Genomic DNA, 26,336 nt, shown 5'->3' with positions numbered 1-26,336 from the left:
CTTCCTGTTCTCTGTGGTAATCACTGTACATTTATTAAATGTTTCTTATTAGTACATTACAGGTTTTACCATGCTAGAAAGTAAATATTGCTCTTGATTATGATTAATTTTCCAATTATGATTGGACCCAAAGGTGATTCAAGTTAATGGAAAAACTCCCATTGATTTTTATTTTTTTTTTCTTTTAATGATCTTTGGATACTATCTGAAACAAAATATGGGGATTTGTGTACTTTTGTCAATTCATTGAGTTTGACTTGCAGCTCAATACCTAGAAATATGTATCTAAGTCATCATAAAATAGGCATATCTCATTCGTGCATTTACTTGTATATTCATACTGCCTTGTTGGTGTGATTTTTTAGATAGATATATTTATGTTCATAGTATTTTACTATTATGATCATAATGATATTGTGACCATAGTGACAATCCTCTCCTGACAGTATGCACCTTGTGCAAAAACAGACAAAACAGCAAAACTGACTTTTGCCAAAATATCACATTCCAGTCCTTGTGCTTTCTCTAATGAGAGAGGTCACATCAAAAAAACTTGAGTTTGGAGAATAAAAATGTGTCTTCTGTTGATACAGCTACTTTGTAGTCAAAATTAATTTGACTTATACAGTTTATGATGAAGAATAGAAAAGAAAGATAGATCAAGCTATACAGATTAAGATATACTAACCTCTGAATGCATTACTTGTTGAACAGTATTCATAAAGCGTAGAGGTTCAGAAGGGTCTTGTTCTGGTAATTAATAGGTAGACCACATCATTCAAAATGACTGCAATTTTTGTATTTTTCCAGAGCTTCAATCCCAGTATTTTCAAGTTAGAATTATATATTTTGAGTGTTTAAATGTATGGAAAGGCATCCTAACAACAGATCATGAGTTGCGATAAACTTGAAATTTTTTATTGCAGGGGGCTAATATTGATAGTGTTGACATAGAAGGTCGGTCCCCACTTCTGTTGGCCACTTCCTGTGCGTCATGGAAAATTGTGAATTTACTGCTCTCAAAAGGTAAAAGGGAATATACACATACAATACACTTCCTTTGAGCGGGGTTCATACATGTTAAAACTGTGTCTAACTTTCCTCTCAATTTCAGTTCAGTACTTCAGCATACAGTCCAGGAGCAGCTGAGCTAAACAGCTGCACAGTGCTGGTATCCGCTGAGATAAAGGAAGAATTAGTGTGATGATTTCACCTTTTTTTAATACAGAGTGTACAGGCTGTAGAAAAATATGTATGCCATATGTCATGCTTCTCCATATGTCAAGGTAGAGATGGCACTGGCACTCCATCTCTGCATTCCTTAGCAGTTCACAAAGTAAGCAGAACTGTGGAATAAATACACCATATATAGTCATGTTTTATAGCAACAATCAATCTTTAAATGTTAAAGTGCATATTTCAAGCATTACCTATGGTTTTATATAATCACAGTCACCTTGAGAATGCTTGAGCTGTCTTTCAATGACTATACTTCTGGTGGAAGCTAGTTGTTGTTCCTATATTTTTCTCTTGTTAATAGTGATAAAACTGATTTGTTTATAAGCCTTGTAATGAGTTTTGAAGCTGTAACAGGATTACAACTTTAAAAGATTAGAAAACGTGGTCATCTGCATCTTTAAATTGCCTTGTGGTTTGTGGGTGCTCAATATCTCTGAATGCAAGGGCCGCACATAAATCTTAGTTCTACAGTAAAATACAAAATGTATATACACATGAGATAACTATGAAATCTCGTGTCAGTGTGGGGTGTGTTTAAATGAAATTATATGTTATAATGTTGGCTTGAATAATTGTTACTTCATAGATTTATAAACACATTTGCTCAACATTTGTTCCTTTGTCTTAAATGTCATCAGTTAGTGTCAGAAGCCAGCAGTTTTGAAGTTGCTGGTATTGATTTCCATATTTATCTAGGAGCAAATGTATCATTAAAAGATCATCTTGGTCGGAATTTCTTGCATTTGACGGTATTGCAGCCTGGAGGATTACAGCATCTAAATGAGAAATTTCTGCAGGTACAGTAAGCATCATTTTATCTCTTTCTGCTACCTTTACTAGAAAATGTAAAGACAAAAAGCAACTACGGTTTCTTTTGGAGTGTTTGTAAAAGTTTGTGGTGTTTTTTAAGTTGCCCAGTGTCACAGAAAATAGTTTGCAGAGGTACGTATCTCTCATGAAAACATTTCAAAGCCAATAATACAGTTTTCTTATTGCCAGGCAAAGGAATAACAATCCTATAGATTATTTTGCTGTTGGGGATTGAATAGCTCAAGAGGTAGGCAATAAAATATAGAACTTCTCACTTGTATTTTCCCAGCTTGCATGCAGTAAAGCTGGGGGATGTGCTCACTAGTATTCAGTCAAGCTCTAGGACTGAAATAGTTTACAGCATGTTCTGCAGGAGCTTTCTGTAGACTGGGCTGTAATGAAATCTTGGATTTAGTTTTAGAAAGGATTTCAAACATGGATTTGTATTTGGCTGTGCTGAGGTAAAACACTCACATTGCTAGAGCTGAACCTCACTTGAAAGAATAAATTTGCTAGCCTCCAGATCTCCAGAAACAACCTTTTAAATATGGATCAAGTATAACTGATCGTACAACATCTGCTGAAATCTGTAAACAACTTTGATTAGTAATGCAGAAAAGATTTAACCTCCCCTTTCAGCAGATGTAGAGAATTAGTTTTAAACCAGAGTGACAATTCTGTTGTCTGCATTGACTTTCCAATTATTGATCATACTAAAAATTCAGACAAAGGAGTGGAGCAAACTTGCGGCAGAGATTCTTAGTTGCTTTAAGAAAGGCTATACATAGGATAGTGTTATACAAGGTATGGAGCAAAACCAAGGAAATTAGGATAAGAGAAATGTGGGAAATAAAATTACACTGTAAACCAATGAACTGATGGTTTTTGACAGCCAGAAGTTTTGCTACTGAACACACACTACAGACTACCCTTGCATTCTGTACAAGACTTTTGCTGACAGCATTGAGTATTATGGTTGAATGGCAGTAAAGAAGAATCTCCTGCATTACACTTGTCCTGTGGATGGGTTGCAGTGAGGGCTGCAAAGTGGCAAACTGCTGTGTTCTTCAAAGAGTAGTTGTTTGAAAAAATGGTGACCCACAAATCACAGACATTAAATGCTCATTGTTGCTAAATCTACTTTTCCTAAAGTTTATTTCTGTTTTTTTAGATACCACTTTTAAGTATTGCTGCTATTGTTACAAGCTATTAGAAGCTGTGCAGCATAAGTTATATAATTCTGTGCTTTTGGGGTTTTTGGGGGGTTAACAGATGGAACACATTAAAAATCTTGTAGTGGATGAAGATAACGAAGGATGCACTCCATTGCATTATGCATGCAGACAAGGTGTGGCTCTCTCTGTAAATAATTTACTCAGCCTCAACGTTTCCATCTACTCTAAGAGCAGAGACAAGAAGTCACCATTACACTTTGCTGCCAGGTTAGTACTGCAGTCTAGGCAATGGAATCAATGCCATTTTTTCCTCTATATTTTTTTACATTAATTTCTCTGTTTATCTTTCAAAGCTATGGGCGCATCAATACATGTCAGCGACTTATAAGAGATATGAAAGACACAAGACTTTTGAATGAAGGTGATAAGAAAGGGATGACTCCTCTTCATTTGGCAGCCCAGAATGGTCATGAGAAGGTAGTTCAGTTTCTTCTGAAGAGAGGGGCCCTTTTTCTCTGGTAAGTATACTAATTTCTATTCATTAAGGCAAAAAAGAATCATGACCCTATATTTTATGTCCATTTGCTGGGAAGTTATATAAATATAAATGCAATATATAGAAATATTTAATATATTAGTACACAGAAATATAAATATACAATATAAGAGCATATTTATAAAATAATTTATAAAACTAAGCTTATTGTGCCTTGCTTAAGCCTGACACACAGAATCATGGCTAGCTATAAAGCGAGGCTTCTACTGCTAGGGAAACTGAGGTTTCTTTAAATCAAACTGAGAAGAATATTGAACCTTTTGATGGAAAAAATACTAGTTTGGAAATATTATCACATCAGCTTCACTTACAGGCCTGAATAGGGGTATCACAAGTAACTTGTCTTGCACTCCAAGTCCTGATTTCAGATCAGTGGTCCTCAGATCATTGGCAGCTCCGCAAAAGCTTCCAGGGTCATACCTGTAAAGCCAGGTACCAAAAATTTAGAGTCCTGTTTCAAAGGTACAGTCTAGAACTTCAGCTTGTAAGTCCTGTGCTTCCAGGTACACTGCAGCTCCAACTTGGATCTAGGGGCCTAAGCATTCTGAGAAAATACTTTATCTAACAGGCCTGTCATATATGCATTGCATGCATTGCTTGTGACTGCAGAGGTCTCACTAGATGGACTACTGTCAAACCCTTTATTTGCCCAGTGTTCTTAGCTGGACTTGTACACCTTAGAAGGGAAGAGATGATTGTGTGTATATGTACTTATGTACATATGTATATATGTATGTATTTAGGCTTCATTTAGGAAGCATTTACATTTACTTAAAATTGATAAAAAGTTTTCCTTTTATAATTTATAATTTTATACTGCCACATATAAGTGATTATAAAGGCTGGACAGCCCTGCACCATGCTGCCTTCGGAGGATACACTCGCACAATGCAGATCATTTTGGATACTAATGTGAAGTGTACTGACAGAGTGGATGAGGAAGGGGTATGTTTTCACATGGAATTATTTGTTTCTTGTCTGCTGTTACTTCTAGAGCAAACGTCAGTGGTGTGCTCTTAGTAGTTTTCCACTGTGCATTGCATGTGTAATATTTCCTCTGACATATTTGAAGTCTATCTGTTTCACTACTGTTAAAGCTTATTGCTTAGATTAATATATAATTGCTGAAATTGTTATTCAGTTGTTAGAAATGGGAGTCAAAAGACAAAGCAGATAGCCTAATGGAAAACGTAAGATACTGAGAATGCTAGACACATCCCTCTTGCCTGCTTTACAATACAAGAGTATTTTAACAATCTAGTACAAATGTTGGTAACATAAATTTGAAGAGCTTATACAGATTTAGAAAAAAAAGTCCAGTATCAGCTATAGCTTGTTTGAACAGATTGCTTGAAATCCATCTGTTCTGCACAGTGATGTCCAACAGATACAGCTCTTGGAAAGTCTAGACAAATGCAGTGTCTTTGGGTCGACAGAATCCATTTCCTGGATTGGAGACCTCTTCTATGGACCTGCCTGACAGTTCTATATCAGAAAACATAGGGGGATCATTTTAAGGAACTGTTCAGTTTCCAACATAGAAAGTGCTGTTAATTTCTCTGGGAATCAGTGTTGGAAACATTTAGACTTATTAGATTAGGAACAACTCTCGCTAGGAAGTTAATGAGAAGCCAATGCTTAGTTCTTAAATTCCTTCAGAAAAATCTGGGAATGCTTTCAAAAGTCAGCTTCAGTGGGACTTGATTCCTAAAACACTCATTGCCTTACTTTTATAAAAATACCAAAGGAAAAAAAAAAATGTTGCCCTTATAAAACTGTGCTTGCAGATTTGATTGTATGAGCACATCTGGATATAGCTGGATGCTTCTCTTCTTGATTTTCAAATGTTGGTGTTCTCTATCTGTAGATGACATGATTTTTTACCTATGACTTGCAGTTTGTTAGTTATAGAACTAAAAGATATTAATGAATTGGCTTTTCTTACCCACAGCTGAGTTTCTTCTTCAGATTTAGCAGTGCTGTATATGTAGATGTAGCATAAAGAACTTGTCTATAATCTCTGTCAGAATTTCTGTAACGATATTCTACTTTTTAATGTTGCTAGTAAAGGTATTCAGAACTCGCAACTGAGAACATTATGTGGCTTTTCAGTGTGGGAAAGGACTGAAATACATACTTTATTTTTTTAAATGATTCTCATTGATGCATTACTGTACTACTTTCCTGTGCAGAACACAGCTTTGCACCTGGCTGCAAGAGAAGGACACGCAAAAGCAGTAAGGTTACTTCTGGACTATGGTGCAAAAATTCTGTTCAACAAAGCACTAGCTTCTTTTTTCCATGAAGCAATACACAACAGGAGAAAAGATGTAGTGTCTGCTGTAATTTTGCACAAAAGGTAAGATACCCAGAAAATGCTTTCTGAATTTCCGTTGTTTTATTTTGTTTTTAACAGAGATTAATTTCTGAAGACCTGTAGTTTAATAAGTACATATTTTGAAACTCCAGAGACTATATAGTGTTCTAGTGAGAGCAAATAAAAAATGGCGTAATTGTAATGGACATCAGATATGTGGCATGTTGTTTTTCATATTAGACTGAGTATTCATAATCTGTTAAAAAAAAAAACAAACAAACCCAATATATAGAAGTTGTAAATAAATAAATAATCTTTCCTGTGTCTTCTCTCTTACATACATAAATTCGGCCCTTCACAAAATGCTTCAATACATAAAATTTTAATGAAAATGTGAGTACATGTGATACCAAAATTGTTGGTTTAAATGTTGCAAATACTTTTAAAAATAGCCCCACTTCAGGAATAAAAGTGTTGCACCATTGCCTAATGATCACATCTCTTGGTAACAGTTGCAGGAACACTGCCAGTATTTTACTTTATTTGTTATTACTCACCTAATTTTATAATCCAAGATTCCAGCTTTAGTTCAAGTTTCATATATTTAGAAGGTCTTAGCATAGTTGAAACATCTCTGTTTAACTAATAACAGAATTAAATATTAATCATTCTTAGAGAAGCATCCAGAATGTTACACAATTACTCCCCAAACGACTGATTTTTCAACTAATGGTACGCAAACTTGTTATGTATTGTGATTTGCAAGATAATGTCATAAATAAAAGTCAAATACTCTAGAAGTAAATGAATTGAAAGAGAAGCAACTAATTCATTTTCCATTATCTTAACTCATTTTTGCAGATGGGAAGAAGCTGTTGTGACATTCTCTCACTATTCTAGTGCCAATAAGTGTCCTTTGCTAGAAATGGTTGAGTATCTTCCTGATTCATTTAAAGTAAGTTTTCTGCACATATTGGAGTACTACACAAAACCCCCTTAGTTACATTGCATCACTTGCCATTGTTTTTTAATGCTGTCCTCACTCATAAGTATTATTGTAAAATAGAAACACTATAAATTCACAAGTTGATTTAACTCTATTTTACTGACAATTTCAGTTTGTTCAGTTTAATTTCTTTAATATTAGGAAAGTTCTCAGTTTCCTGAGGTCCGTAGAGTTATAAGAATGTGAAAGTAGTATAGAACTAATGAAAGTCAGAAGATAACTGGGTTCAAAATGATTTGAGATATTTTTACTTTCTGAGCTGTTACATGATGCTACAGAAATACTTTTTATTAAAATAGCAAGTGACTTGGTATGTATATATTAATAAAAACTTCACATTTGACACTTGTAAAGTAGCATGTAGTCTTGTAAACGTCATAGTTTCATTATTTAACTCCTACATGGACATTTATGTCTTCAAAACATACACCATAAAATCTGACTGAATCATCACTTCTGTGTATTTGATTGCTGTATTTGAAGGTCATTTTCTTCAGGTAGAAATATATTCTTTCTTACGAACATTATCTATATCACCTTAATTCACTTTTCTGTTCATCTGCAAAGCTGGTTTTGGACAACTGCATAATTGAGTCTTCAGAGGAAAAGACAAGTCGAGACTTCTATGTAAGTGGATGACAAAAATTCATGAAGACAGTATGTTTTATGGTCTTAGGTTGGAATATGCCACAGTATGCCTGGCTGCATGTTAGCAGTGGTGAATTATCTGAATGATAATAATAAAGTTTGAAAATCATCAGCTTGGCTTTTAGCTACTAATACTGGACTAGATTAAAAGTCCGGTTAAACCAATATTTTCTGTTGTTGCAGCTATAGTTCTGTACTTGGTAAGTTGAAATCAGTCCATTTTTTAACTTGATTTATGAATAATTCAGAAGTTATTCACCAATAACTGTATTTGAATCTGTGCTTTTAATATATATTTGGCAAAAAACCTCCTCAGTATTAGGATAACTTTTAAAAATAACTTCCTTGGGTATTAGCAATCTTCAGCTATGAGTCTCTTTTTGATTCTCAGCAAGCCACTGATTTAATTCTCTTTATTGCCTCTGTGACACTGAAATTAACACATTTTTTACTTGAAAGTTTGGGAAGCAAGTTCATATGAAGAGGCACACTTGTACATTAACAGATCTTAACAGAAAACACATGTGACTGATCTAAATTTGTCTTCTAGTCTGTAAACGGCTTTGAAGTTCAATTTCTGTAATCTTCATGCTTATGCATTTTAGCAAGTACAACATTAAGCTTGAGCAGTCTGTAGTCTTTATCTTTGCTGTGTTAATTTTTGCAGTCAAGCTGAGTATCAGAGGTTGTGGATACTTCAAAATAACAGTGATTGGTAGAAGACATAAGATTTATTTATGCATATCAAAAGCATGTCTATCATAAGTAGTACAATTGTCATCAACAATTCAGTCATGTTTCTCTTTTTTGTAAATTTTTGATTAAAATCCTTAGTAGATTGCTTTCACTCTACAGCTATGTTACCTTTGAAACCATATTGTCAGCCTTATCAATGATTATATTGAATTGTGTCTGCATTAGTAACAGAAAACATGCAAATTTTCTACTACTCTTCATATTCTTTATATTGTGTTATCAAAGTCATAATTTTAAAATACAAGCTTTTCTTCAAAGTCGGCATTAAAACAAATTGCAGTTATGAGAATGACCTTTTTAAACTAATAATTTAAGGAGAACTTGTTATTTTACAATTCAAAATGGGTGTTTCATCATCTTACAGTCACAGATGTGTATCTTGATGGCATGTGCTCACTGGCAAACTAACTAGCAATCAGTATACATCAATGTTCTAATTACTTTGACTCAATATGACTTTTTTGTTTCTCAAGGATAACCTTTCTAAAATTAAACATATTAGCTCCGTCTGAGATGATCAGTTTCATTTAAATGCTGGTGTGTTTATTATTCAGATTGAATATAACTTCCGATATCTTCAGTGTCCCTTGACACTTAACAAGAAACTAAAGGATGATGAAGACATTTTCTATGAACCACTTACCACTTTAAATGTAAGTTCTGTATTTTACTCTGACATAATTCCATGATTTCATGCTCTAGATAAAATCAAGAGGTTTGAGTTTTTCATAATAATATTTCTTCTCTAAAGCTCATAACTCTGTATGTTTAAAGTATATTGGAATGAAATATGGGCAAAAGTTCATACAGTCTAAGTTAAAAATAACATTTCTTTTAGGTTTAGATAAAAATTCCTAGTTTATTTAAACAACTGTGAATGTTTCAAGAGAACATGCTGTACATGCAGGTAATAATACATCAAACAAAACCATACTCCAGTCATTGTAGTGAACATCTACTGGAATGTAAGCACTGAAAAACCTGATAATACTTGTTTTTTCACATGCTAATTGCAAAATACTTTCTGTGCTTAAAACAAACATAGCCAGTCTGTCCTCTCATGCTTTGTCAGAGAATGTTTACAGTACATAATTTCTGGCTTAATTTGATTACTTTTTGGGCTTCCTGTTAGCAATTAGACTTGGTATACTGTCTAATAATAAATAGATATTTTCTCATTAAATGTAACTAGAAAACCTGGGTAATCTCAGAGTTATAGTTGGCAATAGTCTGTACAACTTTTTGAAGCTCTAAATAAACTAACAGAGCAGCAGGAAAGAAGCTGGATGCCTCAGCAGACAGAGAAGGCAAAATAGTAATAGCTTGGAGCCAGTGTGCATAAACAAACAAACTTTGCAATATCTTACAGACATTTTAATTTTCATTAGGCTAATATTCAAGGAAAGAAGGTGACTTACCCAGTTTTGTAAGGACTTTTACTTAGCTAGCTAGATGAGATAAGCTTGATCCCTCTGCTTTCTTCTTTTGTAGGCCATGGTGCGTCACAATCGCATGGAGCTGCTCAGTCATCCTGTGTGTAAAGAATATTTGCTTATGAAATGGTAGGTGTATTTTAATGTATGTAAATATCATGTTGCATGTCAGAATGAAAGTCATTGTGCCTGGAAGTTGTTTACTAAGATGCACATATCTGTAGCGTTAACTGAAATGAATTATCTTTTCCCTATCAACTCTCATGAGCATAATTAGAATATGCTGATGACTATAATATAAAATGTAGCTTAACATTTAGGAATGATTCTTTCATATTTACAGCAAAGATAACGACTATTGGTGTTTCCACTTTATTACAAAAATATATAGGAGAATTGATGACTTAAAAAGAAAGGAACAGTATTTCAGGAAGGCAAATACAGTTCTGTCCACGTAAAGCTCAATAAACACATTCATCACAAAAGGACGTTATTTCTTCATCTTGAAAACATTGTTGGCTGTTACATTTGAATGCATGGTCTTCTAAACTTATAAAGTGTTGTAACTTTAATGTTCTCACTTTCAAGGATGGCCTATGGGTTTCGAGCACATCTAATGAATTTAGGCATATATTCTCTCGGTCTCATCCCACTGACTCTTCTGGTCACTCACATACAGCCAGGAAGACCTTTGAATGGAACAGATATCTATGAAGCAAGACCATTAGAATACGAGGTACTGAGTTTCCTTGCTAGCTACAATATGGTTAGAACTTTTGTTGCAAAAAGGTATGATTATTTAAATAATTTCTAGAATTATGATTTAGCAACTCTAAGGAATAGAACTGATGTCTTTATAAGTGGCAACTTCTGTGGGTAATTTTCAATTCTTATTTCTTATTTTTAGTCTTTTCTGAAAATTTTTCATCTGGTACATGGTTACTTCAGTGTCTTCCCTAACATGAATCTTTCTGTAATGTGGAAGAAAAGGGATTAACATGTGCTCTAATTTTGAAATGACAGAATCCAGTGGATTTTTTAGTTTCCTATGTCCATTTAATTTTCAACCCAAATAACTGGATATTGCACATTTAAAATTTGACCTAGAAAGAGCAGTCATTAGTAAAGTGCTTTTGAGTATTCAAATGTATCTTTCTTTGCCCATATTATGTATTACTTTCCCTTGCAGGCCCACTATTTTTCTTCACTAAGCTCATAAAGTATGAGGCTAAGACAGAACAATTTCTGCTAGTCTGTATATAGGTACCTCATGTACAACAGTAGTGACAAATGTGACAGCAGAAATCAGTCATACATGGATGGAAAACTCTCTGAAAGGCTTTTAAGTATAATGGTTGTTTTCTATCATCCCTGTTCATAAATGTAAAAGAATAAAAATAGAAAAAATTGTGTTATGCCAGAAAGTCAGTGGTATACCCACATTTTGGAATTACAGTATCTCAAAGTGAAAAACTTGCTTAAGTAGCAAAGTCGCACTGTGGTAAGTGTGGCTCTAGTAATTTATGAATATTGATCTTGTTCATGATATGCATAGGGCGGAAATGACGCTTTAGTTGGGGTCTTAAGGAAAGCAAACAAGGATGAACCCTGTCTCAGGATAAAACTGCCCTCCATATATACTTTGGGGCTGCTGAGAGACAAAGCTCAAACTTTTTTTCAGAAGCTGGAACTGGAATAACTGGGACAGCATAGTGAACCAAAAAAGGTCGACTTGTCAGTTCCACCACTACAGGAGAATGGGCTTTGAGAAAAGAAATGTATGGTATGACTAGTGGATGTCCTTTTTTCATAAGGTTTCCTTCCTGCAGTTAAACTAAGCAGTATTCTCTTTTTTAAGAAGACTGTATTGTCCCAAAGCTGAACATTTTACTAGACTTCCAGAGAAGGAACTGCAAGTTCTGCTGTTTATTGAACCTGTGAGTAAAACTCATACATAGCATTACACTCCTGTGTTCATCTGAAGCACAGGAGAGTCAGAGCTCTATCTCCGTGGCATGAAGTATGTATTCTGAGAAGAGGCACCTGTGTCATTAGCCCTGAAATGGTAACATGCTGGTCTTAATGGAGACAAGGTCTTGTGTGGCAAACTCTTCAAAGGATTAATTTCAAAATCGTGATTTTTATTACTAAATGCAGTTCTTTTGGGAGATAAAAGACATAGAAGTGAAATAAGAACTCAAAAAGGATATGCTAGTAGAAATATGAAATAAAATAAACTCAAGGGATATAGAAGATTCATGAGGATACCCTGATATCTGAAAAAAATCACACGCCCATCCCAGTACCTGTGGAATTCTCAAATATTTGTAAACCAGAACTAGTAAAATTGAAAGAATTCGTCTCCAATATATCATCTTCCTGGTGGATGACGGGAGAATGACAGCAGCTGCCTACAGAATACAGAGGAATGACTCAGACAGACCCAGGTCCTCAAATCATCCAAGACTGAATGCAAGAATAGTTAGAATCATAGTATAGTTAGCGTTGGAAAGGGCCTTAAGATCATCTAGTTCCAACCCCCCTGCCATGGGCAGGGACACCTCACACTAAACCATCCCACACAAGGCTCTGTCCAAACTGGCCTTGAACACTGCCAGGGATGGAGCATTCACAACTGCCCTGGGCAACCCATTCCAGTGCCTCACCACCCTGGCAGTAAAGAACTTCTTCCTTATATCCAATCTAAACTTGCCCTATTTAAGTTTTAACCCATTACCCCTTATCCTATTACTATAGTCCCTAGTGAAGAGTCCCTCTCTAGCATCCCTGTAGCCCCCCTTAGATTCTGGAAGGCTGCTATGAGGTCTCCACGCAGCCTTCTCTTCTCCAGGCTGAACAGTCCCAACTTTCTCAGCCTATCTTCATACGGAAGGTGGTCCAGTCCCCTGATCATCCTCGTGGCCCTCCTCTGGACTTGTTCCAACAGTTCCATGTCCATTTTATGTTGAGGACACCAGAACTGCACACAATACTCCAAGTGAGGTCTCACGAGAGCCGAGTAGAGGGACAGAATCACCTCCTTCGACCTGCTGGTCACGCTCCTTTTGATACAGCTCGGTATGGTTGGCTTTCAGGGCTGCGAGCACACGCTGAAGCCAGCTTATGTTCATTTTCTCATCGACTGACACTCCCAAGTCCTTCTCTGCAGGGCTGCTCTGAAGCTCTTCTCTGCCCAACCTGTAGCTGTGCCTGGGATTGCTCCGACCCAGGTGTAGGACCTTGCACTTGTCATGGTTAAACTTCATAAGGTTGGCATCAACCCACTTTACAAGCATGTCAAGGTCCCTCTGGATGGCATCCCTTCCCTCCAGCTTATCAACCGAACCACACAGCTTGGTGTCATCGGCAAACTTGCTCAATCCCACTGTCCATGTCAGTGATGAAGATGTTGAACAAGACCGGTCCCAACACCAATCCCTGAGGGACACCACTCGTTACCGGTCTCCAGCCGGACACTGAGCCATTGACCACAACTCTTTGCGTGCGGCCATCCAGCCAGTTCTTTATCCACCGAGTGGTCCATCCACCAAATTGATGTCTCTCCAATTTAGAGATAAGGATGTCACGTGGGACAGTGTCGAACGCTTTGCACAAGTCCAGGTAGTCCATCAACTGCTCTACCTCTGTCTATCAGTTCTGTAGCCCCATCATAGAAGGCCACCAAATTGGTCAGGCAGGATTTCCCCTTAATGAAGTCATGCTGGCTGTCACCAAGCACCTTCTTGTTTTTCATGCGCCTTAGCATGCCTTCCAGGAGAATCTGCTCCAAGATTTTGCCAGGCACAGAGGTGAGACTGACTGGTCTGTAATTCCCTGGGTCATCCATTTTCCCCTTCTTGAAAATGGGGGTTATATTTCCCTTTTTCCAGTCGTTGGGAACTTCACCCTACTGCCATGATTTTTCAAACATGATGGCCAGTGGCTTAGCAACTTCATTCGCCAGCTCCTTCAGGACCCGCGGATGGATTTCATCAGGTCCCATGGACTTGTGTTCATGCAGGTTCTTAAGATGGTCTTGAATCAGATCCTCTCCTACAGTGGGCCTAGGGTCTGCCTTCCAAGACTTGGGTGGTGTGGTCAGAGCCCTTGCCAGTGAAGCCCGAGGCAAAGAAGTCATTGAGAACCTCAGTGTTATCCAAATCCAGGGTAGCCAGTTCTCCCAGTAGCTTCCAGAAGGGGCCTATGTTGTCCCTAGTCTGTCTAGTTGGAAGTGAGTGTCCTGTCTCTCACTGAGTAATGGTGCCAGCTGGTAGAGAAGTGGTGAACTGAACAGGATCCATGAAGGTGCTGGCTGAGCGACTACAGCAACAGCAGTTTATATGAAATGTCATGTACAGCAGTGTTTATGAAATGTCATGCACTGGAGGAGACAATGTCCTAATGACCTAGCAATTGTAATGGAATGTGCAGAAGCTATTTATCATGGAAATGCTGAAACTTTCATACTTAGTTTGAATTATTTAAATACAATATACATGGATTTCACAATAACTATTAGTAAAACCAACTTTAGGTAGTAATAAGTTTATATGAAGTAACCTAAGAAATGTAATGTTTATGTAGTAGGTAGATCTGAAAAAAGCATTAATTTAATAATTTCTAATTTGTTTTGTTCTCTGATTTTTGTTTCAGAACTCATACTTCACACGGGTGTGTATGTGTTTAGTTTTAATTATGAGTTTACTGGGAATATGCAAAGAAATATTTCAGCTGATTCAGCAGGTAAATACATAGAGAAATAGCATTAATCAGACAGTTTGTGTGCATAGCAGTTTGTGTGATATTGAAATCCTTTTTTTTCCCTTTTAAAAAGGGAAATACCAATTTATAAAAGATTAAAATGGAGACGAGGATTTGAATAGTGTAGTGATTTCAGTTGTTTAATGGTGCATGACTTGTAAATATGTATCTGTCTATCTCTCTTAAATCCTAGAAATTAAAATATTTGTTGGATTACTCCAATCTACTGGACTGGACAATTTATACGACAAGCATAATTTTTGTGTCATCTTTATTTATTAATACACCAGCTCATTTGCAGTGGGAATGTGGAGCAATTGCTGTATATTTGTCCTGGATGAACTTCTTGCTTTACCTTCAACGGTAAAAGTTACTAACACTTTACAATAAAATACTTCAAATATTTTCAGATATTTTGCATACCCTAAACAATGAATGATTGAGTGTGATAGCCATATATTTTATGGGGTTTTTTTCAACCTTTACAAGTTTCCAGGTTAGGAATTTTTTAATTACCATAGGAAATTTTTTAATCTACAACACTGTAAAGTAGTTTTCAGTGGTTTACATATAGAGAATAATAGCATGTATTTTGGCAACTGAAGGAACAAGAAGAATTATTTTAATTATTTAAGCAAAGCCACCACATATGTCTTTTTAAAAAAAAGGAAGTGAATAACAAGAGGCCAAAGGAAGTCTGTTTTTGTAATACCTGGGGGAAGGTAAATTCCTTTATCATTTCATGGATTAAATGGCACACCCTAATTTTCTACACCATATTGTCCATTAAAAGAATTACAAAGGAGGAAATTATTTCTTTAGTTGACACAAGGTCTATTTATTGCTAAAGATCTTGACGCTGTCACTGGTACAATAGTGTCCAAGAGTTATAGACCACAGGAGAGCTGGGTGGAGAGAAAAATTGTGTGTGGGGCTTAAGACTAATAAATTAAATGTCTTTGTTCCTGAGCATAACTGCCTTGCACAAAGATGAGGTGTGACTGATCAGCAAAAAACCGCTGATTTAGAGCTGTTCAGAAAATAAGGATGACAGTATGTGACAACAGTGCATATACGCTCTTCTGATTCTTAGTGTATGTATGTACTAATCACCCCCGTGAGGTCTGGCAGACAAACATGACATTTGCTGATAAATTTCAGGATCATTTTACTGTAGTTGGAATGTTTAAGGACAAGTTTTGTAAACGGTTAATGTCAGAGTGAGAATCTTCATGATACTGCCTCAGCTGGCAAACCTTGTCCTACACATGCCTGACCTTAGATGACTAATGAATGGGCATGTCCTCCCTGCTGTGTGCTGTGGGCAAAAAGGGTGTTGAACCTAAATAGTAAAAAATAAATTCATGATTGACCAACAACCCTTCTTCTGCTAGGTGAAATGGTTCCCTGGCCTGCTTGTTCTTCGTTCGTATAGCAGTAATACACATCATTTTTCTAACTCATTCAGGCCATCTCTTCTCAAAGCAGCCTGTAGCTCCATTGACTTCAATGGCTTTTGCCTAATAAGTACCTGATAAATAGGACAATATTAGGTTTGCTTTACTTCCAGATTGATCTTTCTAGCCTTGCACATAATATTTCAGGGGGAAAATCCTGTGGGGTTATTTTCTCAGTGGCTACTGTTGTAGAAAAACCAATCATCTGGTCCCAAAATCTAGCAGAGGACATAAATTCCCAAGTTCAGGTTTGGGGGAAAAAGTAGCTTAATCTGCTTTATGAAAATTCATGTTCTGAGATACAGTTTTCGTGTAAGCCAAGAGTGGGAGAGTTTGCCAGATGACAGACTGTTGTTGGAAACACCGATGTCTTAAAATTATACTGCTCCCCCCTCTCTTCCTGAGAAATATGTTTCTTTTTGTTTGCTCATTTTCCATACTTAGTAGTGCCATAAAAAAAATAATCTTTTTATATCAGGCATGTGGCTGGTAGATAGGTCATGGTGACAATTGTCCTTTGTTCTGGTTGCTAATTTGCTTCAAAAAGCAGCAGAAAAAAATGGGATAATTTTCTAATGTTGGTATTCCAAGTGCAACAGTTGTAGAATATTGCACTGTCTGTGGCTATAGAGAGAGTACATGTTGCCCACAAAAAATATTATCTTGAAGAACTACTGCTCTGGTGCATTAAAATATAAGATTATGTGGTTTAGGCTTACTGTAAATAAGACCACTTGCATTGTTTTGCATATGAAAGTGCAAGACATTTGTACCATCTCAGACTGTCTCAGAGAGGCAAAATGTCTCTTTTAACACATGAAAAATGGCATTTCTTATTGCTTTAAGTAACTGTAAGGGATTCTACCTGCAGTATTTAATGGTTTAGTGGTGGACTAAACTATCTGGAATGCCAGATTAATGGTTGGACTCAATGGTATTAAAGGTCTTGTCCAACCTAAACAATTCTATGATTCTGTATCTTTTCTGTTTACTTATCATCTAGATTTGAAAACTATGGCATCTATGTTGTGATGTTCTGGGAAATTTTGAGGACGTTGATACGGATTGCTGTCGTTTTCTTTTTCCTGATATTGGCCTTTGGACTAAGTTTCTTTGTCCTTTTGGGTTCACAGGTTAGTTAAATGGCATAATTAATTTTTTATTATTATAAATACTATTTTTTACTAAAGAATCTCAAGAGGTTATTTACAGATTTCATCAGTCCATGTTTTTTCTTGATTTTGGTATTTCTTTTTGCAGCAAACATATAGCACACCTCTGCTTTCTGTAATGAAGACATTTGCAATGATGCTGGGAGACATTAATTACCATGATGCATTCCTCGATCCATTACTAAGCAGTGAATTGCCATATCCTTTCCTGAGTTACACAGTTCTCATTATATTTACCTTGCTTATTCCAATCCTTCTTATGAACTTGCTAGTAAGTAAACTATTTATTAATATATAGAAGTGGTTAAACGCAGGTTTATACACAGTTTTAGCATATAGAATTAGTTTAGTGCTGATTGGTGACATTCATTTACAATGTAACAAATTGATATTTTCAGTAACATATTAAAAAGTTGCCTTTCCCTGGACTCCTTTTCCCTCCAGTTTACTGTTCTATTTTCCCACAGTTAATCGTTGCAGGGTTATGTTGCATATCTTTAGGTAGTAACCATGATGGAATTCGAATTGGAGCAGCAATGTATTATTATGAGGTCTTGATAAAATTAGGGAACAGTGATTTTTGTTCAGTCTCTTGCTGAATTATAACCTAGAACTAACAATATATCTTTTATTAAGAAGCCAAACTCTAGATCTTTACTGAACACAAAACAATAGTCAGCAGTAGTATTAAAGCTAACTAAGAAGCTTGACCTGGACAAAAAGAATCAGAAAACCTGGTAATGGAGATGAAGGGGGAAAATATGTAATACATTTTCAGCCATGTTCCATTCAACATCAGTTTTGGGGGGGTTTTTTAGGCAATCAAGTTTATATATGAGCTCAGCAACAAAAATCAAACAATTCAATTTTTTAAGTTAAGTTGTTTATTGCTGCCACAATTCTATCCAATGAAGAGGTCAACAAATTTTTTATGTAACAGCAATAGTGAAGAATCAAAAAAAGAGATGTTATTCTAAACAAATCTTTGAAGTAGCTCCTTAGTGCCTTACTGGAAGATGGATAGTTGGCATTAAAAAGCTTTCTACGTTTCTCGATATGGATTTCCTAAATAAGCACATAAGGGTTGTGTTTCCAAATTCAAGTGAAACAAAATAAATTTAACTTTAGAGTCATTTTGGATTTAAATATGAATAAGAAATACAATTGAAATCACAGACTACAATAAAAATAGATAATTACAATTGAAATCACAGACTACAATAAAAATAGATAATTGTATCTTTCTTGGCATTTTTAGATTGGTTTGGCTGTTGGGGACATAGCTGAAGTACAGAAATATGCTGCACTCAAAAGGATTGCAATGCAGGTAAGCAGCATACCACAGAAGTACTAACTATGAGAAGTAGATATCATTGTTAGAACACCACTTATTTAATTAATTGATTTATATTCCTTTGCCATCAGAGTGCTCAGGAAGGATGTTGTCTTGCAATTTCAGATAGGACTATGAAATCATTACTATTAATGTTCTGTATGTTTGACAGAATTATGGTTGTCTGCAATAGGCTTCTACTATACAGCCTGTTCTTGTAAATGCATATGATCCATATTTCTGTACCAAATTGGTGGCATCTCCTAAACAAGCACTCATGTGTAACATACTTGTTTCTACCCAAGGGAGGACTTTTCTCGCAGACATTCCACTGGCATCTTAATCTATACTGACTCTGTCCTAATCTAGTAAAAGGATATAGCACAATTAAAGAGAGAAAGATTACTCTCCCATTATGATTTGGTCTTAAAACCTGTGACTATAATAGGCATTTTGTCTTGACTGTTACTGCCCTGTAATTCTATACTGTGACCCACAGTGTACTAAGGAGCTATTTGGGCCATTGCACTGAAGTTAGGTCAGTTTTGAAACCAGTTTAGTTATAAGAGTGCACATCTATGTATAATAATCAATTCTGTTAAGATAATCAGTACTGCTATGACTAGATGATTTTAGTGTCTGAGCTGGACTGTTGCAGTATTATGCAGCAGCATAGATACTCTTGAGACTTGACATCTAATAATAGTGATTTGAATATAATGGCGTGATGGTTATTTTCACGTGATAATATGTCTTTATCTTAAGAGAACATATTTTAAATGCAAAAATACGTTTAGGTTAATCTTCACACCAACTTAGAGAAGAAGCTGCCATTCTGGTTCTTAAGTCGGGTGGACCAGGAATCAATTACTGTATATCCTAACAGACCAAGATACTGTGGATTTATGGTAAGGTGGTGAATTTTAGAATAAAGAATTCTTACTAAAATGTGATCAAATTGACTTAACTTTGTGCACAGATTGCTAGGAACTTCGCCTTAATAAGTCTCAATCATTAACTGACATCAGTGAAATCATGATAAGGCCTTAACTATCGTCAGTGAAAATGACAAATCAGTTTTAGAGCATCCTAACTTATTCAGATATAATTAGTGTTTGAATTCTCAGTGATATGTGACTTTATTAAGCAAGAAAAGCTACCGAAGTTATTGAGACAAAAACCAGAGTTACTTCCTTTGGGCATTTCTTCTTTTATTTGCTTACTTTTGATTTCAGCTGTTGGTAGACAAATTTTCTGATTAAACAAATTTTGTAAAACAAATGTTTAATATACAAAAAATAACTTCATAACTGAAACTCTTTTTGACTTTAACACTGTGTGGAGACTGTTAACCATTCACTTATTTGGGATTTTTCATTTATTGTCAGACTACATTGTCTGATTTCAGTTTGGTTCCATGTTTTGTTTAGAGTGTGTTCCAGTATTGCTTTGGGTGTGAGGACTCTACCACAGATGCACAGAGCACTGATACAACATTAGAACTGGAAGTTCTGAAGCAGAAATACAGGTATTCATTGTATTATTCTACTGCTGTAAAAATAAACAAGATTACAAATATAGTGCTATTTTTAAAAGTGTTCTAAAGGAACCATACTGTACCTAAAAAGTAACATTCAGTGTATCTGGTGTCCTTAAGTAAGCTTTCTCACTATGGTAACTTAGTATTTTGTATTCTGCAATGTATTTACCTTCAAAATACTTGTGTGGTAGAGAAATATTTTTATCCCATGGCAGAGAAAGATGACAGGCTTGTTTGTTCATTAAAGTAAATGAAGTAATGTGGAAAATGCATTTTCATTTCAGAATTAAGAGTTTGTGTATGGAGGTTTTCAAGGGTTGTTTTAAACTCACAATTGATGTAATTCCAATTGGTTTGCAATTACGCACAATCTTTCCACTGGTCCGATGGTAAATCTGCCTCAGATTGTTTCCCCAAAAATGGATTGGTGTCCTGGTTCATCTTTGCACAGATCATCTGTTTTGAAGGGGAAGGAATTCTCTGTACTTACTTTTCTTATTCATCTTACCAGTATATCCATTAAGAATAGCTTCAGAAAAGCTGGGGAAATCTATTCTTTCTCACTCTGTCTCATTCTCTCCTGTTCTTTTTTCTCTCTCTTTTTATCCCCCCCCCTTTTTTTTTCCTTTAATCTATTAAATATTTCTTGCTGCATAGATTCTGATTAAGTATTTTTTTGGATTAAGTACTCAACAAGAATTGAAGGGGAGTGAAAATACACTCTACAGATGTAGGCAAACCATGGAATTCAGCAAGTCTTTTGCATCAGTAATTTTAATGATTTAAATGTCTTTTGGAACCAAATGACAAAGCCTGTTGTAAGCTATATGCTTTTTTATTTATTTATTTATTTATTTATTATTTTTTTTAGGCTCAAAGATATATCAACACTGTTGGAAAAGCAACATGACCTCATTAAATTAATTATCCAAAAAATGGAGATAGTGTCAGAGGCTGAGGATGAAGACAGCAATGATTTGTTTCAGCACAAGTTTAGGAAAAGGCAGTTAGAACACAAGAATAGTAAATGGGATACAGTGTTAAAAGCTGTTAAAACAAATGTGCCCAACCCAAGCACAGAAAAGAACAATAGCTTCTTCTAGACATGGCTGTGATATCACGTTGTATTATCATTCTGGTTTACTTTAGGGTCACTTTTTTTCTCTTATTGTCTGTGCATAACGTTAATGTGATACATCATGTATTCAAATATAAAGAAAAGGCCAGATCCAAAAAAAAGGATGCAGGTGCTTAAAACAGTATTTAAGGAGACTTAAGATGTCTACATCCAAAACTGTGATCCTAAAAGTGGCTGGCTAATCAGGAAAGTGCCTAACTCACCAGATGCCAACCTTGCTGTCCTGACAGTTCCCAAGGCTTCTGCCTAGATCTGTTTCTGGATTTGGTCCTAATACTCTTAGGTCTGTACTTAATTACAGTATTTTCTGTTACAAATATTTTTAGAATTTCTGAATTTTTAGAAATATAAACTCTAATAATTTACTATTCAGATGTTTTGAGAAAGCCAATGGGCTTTACATAGCTTAAAGAAAGAAGTAAGTAACAAGTAAGAAACTAACCTGACAGATTGCCTTGGAAGTTTTGCTGAGTAAGGACTGCAGGATCAGGCCTGAAAGGTAAGAAATAAAAAGGTCATGGAATTGTAATGGAAGGGAAGGACAGTCGCCTGTAGATAACTATACACAGTTCTCAGAGGGATCATTTATACTAGCATGCATACAGCAGCGATAAGATGACATGTTAAATATTAGTCCTTTATAACTTGCTGCCCTTATACTGCTAATGTAATTTTGGCATTCCTTATAACCTAAAACTGACCTTGCTACTTTAATCTGCACTTTGGTTTTATTATTTATTTACTGGATATTCAGTGCATTATGTAATATACAGTAATATGTCAAATAAACATGAATTAAGCTGTGTTTAAGTACCTGAGTATAATTGTTTCAAACCCAGTGCTAATAAACTAGTTATGACTATATGTGGTTGTAACAGTCTGTGGTCTGCTTTTGAATTCAGACATTCTTTAATTCCTCATGTAAAGAACAATTATGATTCCTATTTATTTAAAAGGTAGCCACAAGAAGGTAATGCACATTGAAAAGAATTTGTGCAGTATTCAGAAAACACAGGAAGATGTACTGTGTGTTAGTGAGACTTGTGCCTTAAAAGTGTGACTGTAATAGGTGAGTTAAGTAAGTTTGAGGCAGAAAATAAAGAGTTGGCTACTCCATTCAAATGGCAAACTGGGGGCATGGACATAATGCACCACTGCATGACTGTGCCCACAGATATGCTCCTGTGTGCCCCAGAGGCCCCATCCTGAAGTCTGCCTCTGGACCACATCTGCTGTTGAGGTCTGGTGTGTAACACCGCTTTCATATAACCAGGTGGAAAGAACTGCTTTGCACAGAGAGTGAAGCATAATGGTGTCTCGTTTTCTCTTGACAACGAGGGGATAGGGAATGTGTGCTGCAAAGCATGCTGTATCTGCCCCTCATGCTGCAGGAGGAAAAGCTGTAGATTCAGCTTCAGTGCTAAGCCTAGCATGACGCAGTGAGTCAGGGAGAGAACCAGTAAGGAGAGTCAGGATCAAGAAAGTGAAATTGAAGGTAAGTGTAGTCATTGAAATTGCACTGTAGCCTCTAACCTCACATCTATTCCTGTGAATAAACTGGATGGACTTCTGACATACTGTGCATCTGCAGCTCCCTCTGTCAATGGAAACAAGAATGTCCACGTTCTGGGGATAAGGCCGAGCTTGAAAAAGGTAGACTTTCTTTTTTTAATTTTAATGGCAGGAAAGTAATTTTAAATTCCTGACAATCTGTACCATTAACACTAGATGGCAGTGAGCGATAACATTTTTTAGTAAGTAAATTGAGCCTAAATGCATAGTTTTAATTGACAAGGAACAGCAGTACAGTTACAGCAGAAGCAAAGCAGTCAGCATTCAAGTTTTGAAGATTGAGCCTTTCAAGCCCCATTAGACAGAACTCTAAGCCATTTATACACGGCAACTCTTCAGCCTTTCTGAACATTTAACTCACAATTTGAGAAACATTTTCCTTCCTCCTCTCCCTCCACTGCCCCCCTTGTGCTTTGCTTCTTTCATTCATTTAGCAGCTGTCATTATGGTGGAAAATACAGATGACCATATCCACCCTTCCCACTACACATCTGAAGCTGACCCTAATGCTGTTGCATAGCTTGCCTGCATGGTTTTGGTTTATTTTCTTTTCTGTGGCTTAGCTGTAGCAGGTTCACGGCCTATCAAAATTCTTAGCAACTGCTCTTCCACAGATTAGTGTGACTGGACAGCTTGGATGTCCAATGTGGGTCTAAATTCAGTGTAGGATCAGGTTTAAGAAGGCAATGCACATCATCACATACAGAAGTGAATTTGGCAGTACTAGCACTTCTGCCAAACTCCACGGTGTGTTATAACACCATTTGAAAGGTAAATGCACTTAGAGATTTAATGAAAAATTGCCAAATATACATTGTTTATTGGGTAGTTTGCACACAAGTAGGTAGTTTAATAGATGTGGTTCTGGGCAACCTGATCTAGTTAATGGTGTCCCTGTTAATCGCAGAGATGTTAGACTAGATGACGTTTGAAAGTCCCTTCCAACCCAAGCTATTCTATGGTTCTACGCTAGAACCTACCAATGCATTGGCTTAGGTAGTCGCTCCTAGGTTTGGTATGTGTTATCAGGCTACTGCATCAGGATGGATTGGCAGAGAACTGGTCATTTCCATTGTGGTGGCAGCAGGACTATACAAATTGAGGGTAGAAGAAAATTTTATGGTGGTTGGGAGGTAGATAGCACCTGTTCATTCAGCCACCCTTGGGTGCCTACAGAGCAGGACTCTCATGGTGCTGTGCAGAAAGAAAATTGGCCCATTCCTGGAAGAAAGCACAGAAGTTTAGAAGAGGTGTTTCCTGCAGTTTAAAGTAAAGATTAGGTTAGAACCCAGCCTTTCGGCTTCACGAGGGGGCAGTTCTCAGCAAATGCAGAAAGAACAGTAGATAGAAAAGATAAGCCACCTTTATGTTGATTAATATGCAAAGAAAACCCAGTTTTGGTCAACCATTTTTATTTGGAAAGAAGGTATTTTATCATTAGTAAATTATTACAACTAAATTATTTATTTAACTTTCTATGGAAATCATCAGAGTAAGATTATTTAGTTGCCATGTGATAGAAATATCTGCTAGATTCTGAGAAATATAGAGCATAAGAAACTTAATGCAAGTAGCCAGATTTTTCTTTAGGTTAATGCCCTTTTACCCCACTCTGTCAGTAAAAGGAACCAAAGGAACCACTCAGGCTGCAGTGTAGTACTCATTGGTTATATCTTTACATTGACTGCCCAATTGAAGGGGTCTCACTGTGGGCAGGAGTTAGGCCCATGTTACCAGTAATGAATGGATAAAATAAAGGAGTGTAGGAAACGTTGCTCAGGACTTCTGAACAGTGGGAGACTTTTGTGGGCTTTCCCTTTGAAATTGTAAGAGAAGCTATAATGGCTGGCAAGTGTAAATCAGTTCTGGCACATGAAGAGCAAGAGAGCTACAGCGAGACTGTGTATGAGCTGATCTGTGCCCAGGCCACTCAAGCATAACTGAACCTGTTAGTTAAAGATGTTGGCATCCGTATAGAAATGCAACATGACCATGTCACAGTAACCATGAGAGAAGGTGTTTCAGCACTTTAACAAGTAGCTCAGGCAGGGAGAAGTCTCAGCAATTGTAGGACTTGGTTTAGAAGTTAAGATGGGAAGTACTGTAAGTGATGAGAAGCAATGCATTTTATGTCATTTCATGATTGGGAATCACATCTTAGGAAGGAGAGCAAAGTGTAAAGCTATTAATTTCAGAAATGAGTAATAATATTATTAATATTTATTTATCCAGATATGTGACTGCAGTCTGAAACAATCATCAGCAGCAAACAGGGGATTGACAAAATCAGAAGGTTCAAACAGGGCAGTAACTTGGAGAAAAATGAAGAGAGAGAAACTGGGAGTAGCATTGACATTCATGTGATCAAACTAAAAAGGTCCAAAAGCCCCAAGACACCACTGTCGCAGTCTGAATACAGCAGTGGTGCTCACAAGAATGTCTAATTCAGATGCATTCAGCCACGTCCTCAGATCAAGGACACTGTTAAGGTTGTTTTAAAACCAGAAAGCAAGCTTCTCAGCTCAGCCCTGATGATAATCCCTGGAGCTGGCAATGCCCATGGGAATGATTCAGCAAGACAGCAAGGAAGCGATGCAATGATAGATAGCCATAATGGACTTCAGGAGTTATTTCTCATTACTTAAAATTACTCACTTCCTGCAGATTTGAATTTTAACATTTGTTGGCATATTCTCCTAATCTGTAGGATAATTACAGTTGAATTAAATGTCTGAAAGTAATCATGGTTAAAAGTTACCACTGTGACTGTTATTGTGTTGTGAGGAAAGGAGCATTTCACAGGATCTGGTCTGCCTCATTTCAGTTTGAAGATTGTGTCCAGATCTTGCATGCATGAAGAGTTGAAATACGCTGGCTTCACCCTAATGAGGGAAAGGGATTCTCAAGGCAAGGGACAGCTGCACTTTCCTAGGCTTGACATAGTTTGTTAAAAGTGCACTGGGCATTTGAGAATCAGAGAGACCAGTTTCAGTTAGCAACAGTCAGTCTGCAAGCACAGTTTTGACACTGTGGCAGTGCTCCCTCAGAAGCACTTGTTGCTCTGAGCCCTGCGCCATGTGTTAAGCTTCTTCCTCCGCTGCATCTGCAACCCCTTCCAGCTGTCTTTTATGCCCACCAGGCCTCTGAAAGCCACCAGAACAAAAATGCTAAACACAGCTGGGTAAGTCCTTCGAGCACCCAAATTGAAAGGAAAATGAAGCAGGAAAAGATTACAAAAAACGTTCCAACAAGTAATAAAAAATTAAGGAATTCAAAGATAGAGGGAAAAGGCAGAGATGGATTCATGTGTTCAGCTTGTGTAACATCCTCAGTGAAGGCACCACCACCTTTATTTTGTTGTCCTGAGAGCAAGGTATCTGTAGTAACAGGTTTTTACATATGTATATTTATATATAAATTTTA

General features: G+C 36.5%; 1 protein-coding gene across 1 annotated transcript in view; it reads left to right on the top strand.

Moving 5' to 3' along the window:
- TRPA1 (transient receptor potential cation channel subfamily A member 1) overlaps positions 1-22,170 on the top strand; it is a 36,002-nt gene extending 13,832 nt beyond the window's left edge. The window contains exons 9-27 of the mRNA XM_065669398.1: positions 927-1,026; positions 1,936-2,036; positions 3,322-3,491; positions 3,578-3,742; positions 4,611-4,725; positions 5,973-6,139; positions 6,959-7,052; positions 7,671-7,730; positions 9,062-9,160; positions 9,999-10,069; positions 10,529-10,676; positions 14,594-14,683; positions 14,895-15,064; positions 17,162-17,291; positions 17,419-17,601; positions 18,589-18,657; positions 19,461-19,571; positions 20,094-20,191; positions 21,075-22,170. Coding sequence (XP_065525470.1) covers positions 927-1,026; positions 1,936-2,036; positions 3,322-3,491; positions 3,578-3,742; positions 4,611-4,725; positions 5,973-6,139; positions 6,959-7,052; positions 7,671-7,730; positions 9,062-9,160; positions 9,999-10,069; positions 10,529-10,676; positions 14,594-14,683; positions 14,895-15,064; positions 17,162-17,291; positions 17,419-17,601; positions 18,589-18,657; positions 19,461-19,571; positions 20,094-20,191; positions 21,075-21,306 — 2,373 coding nt within the window. The 3' untranslated portion in view covers positions 21,307-22,170. The remainder of the gene's footprint in view (positions 1-926; positions 1,027-1,935; positions 2,037-3,321; positions 3,492-3,577; positions 3,743-4,610; positions 4,726-5,972; positions 6,140-6,958; positions 7,053-7,670; positions 7,731-9,061; positions 9,161-9,998; positions 10,070-10,528; positions 10,677-14,593; positions 14,684-14,894; positions 15,065-17,161; positions 17,292-17,418; positions 17,602-18,588; positions 18,658-19,460; positions 19,572-20,093; positions 20,192-21,074) is intronic.
- The last annotated feature ends 4,166 nt before the right edge of the window (positions 22,171-26,336 follow it).

Source organism: Lathamus discolor, chromosome 2, assembly GCF_037157495.1.
Source record: "Lathamus discolor isolate bLatDis1 chromosome 2, bLatDis1.hap1, whole genome shotgun sequence".
NCBI lineage: Eukaryota > Metazoa > Chordata > Aves > Psittaciformes > Psittacidae > Lathamus > Lathamus discolor.
The sequence above is the reverse complement of the archived record's forward strand: the minus strand, read 5'-3'. Positions and strand labels throughout refer to the sequence as shown.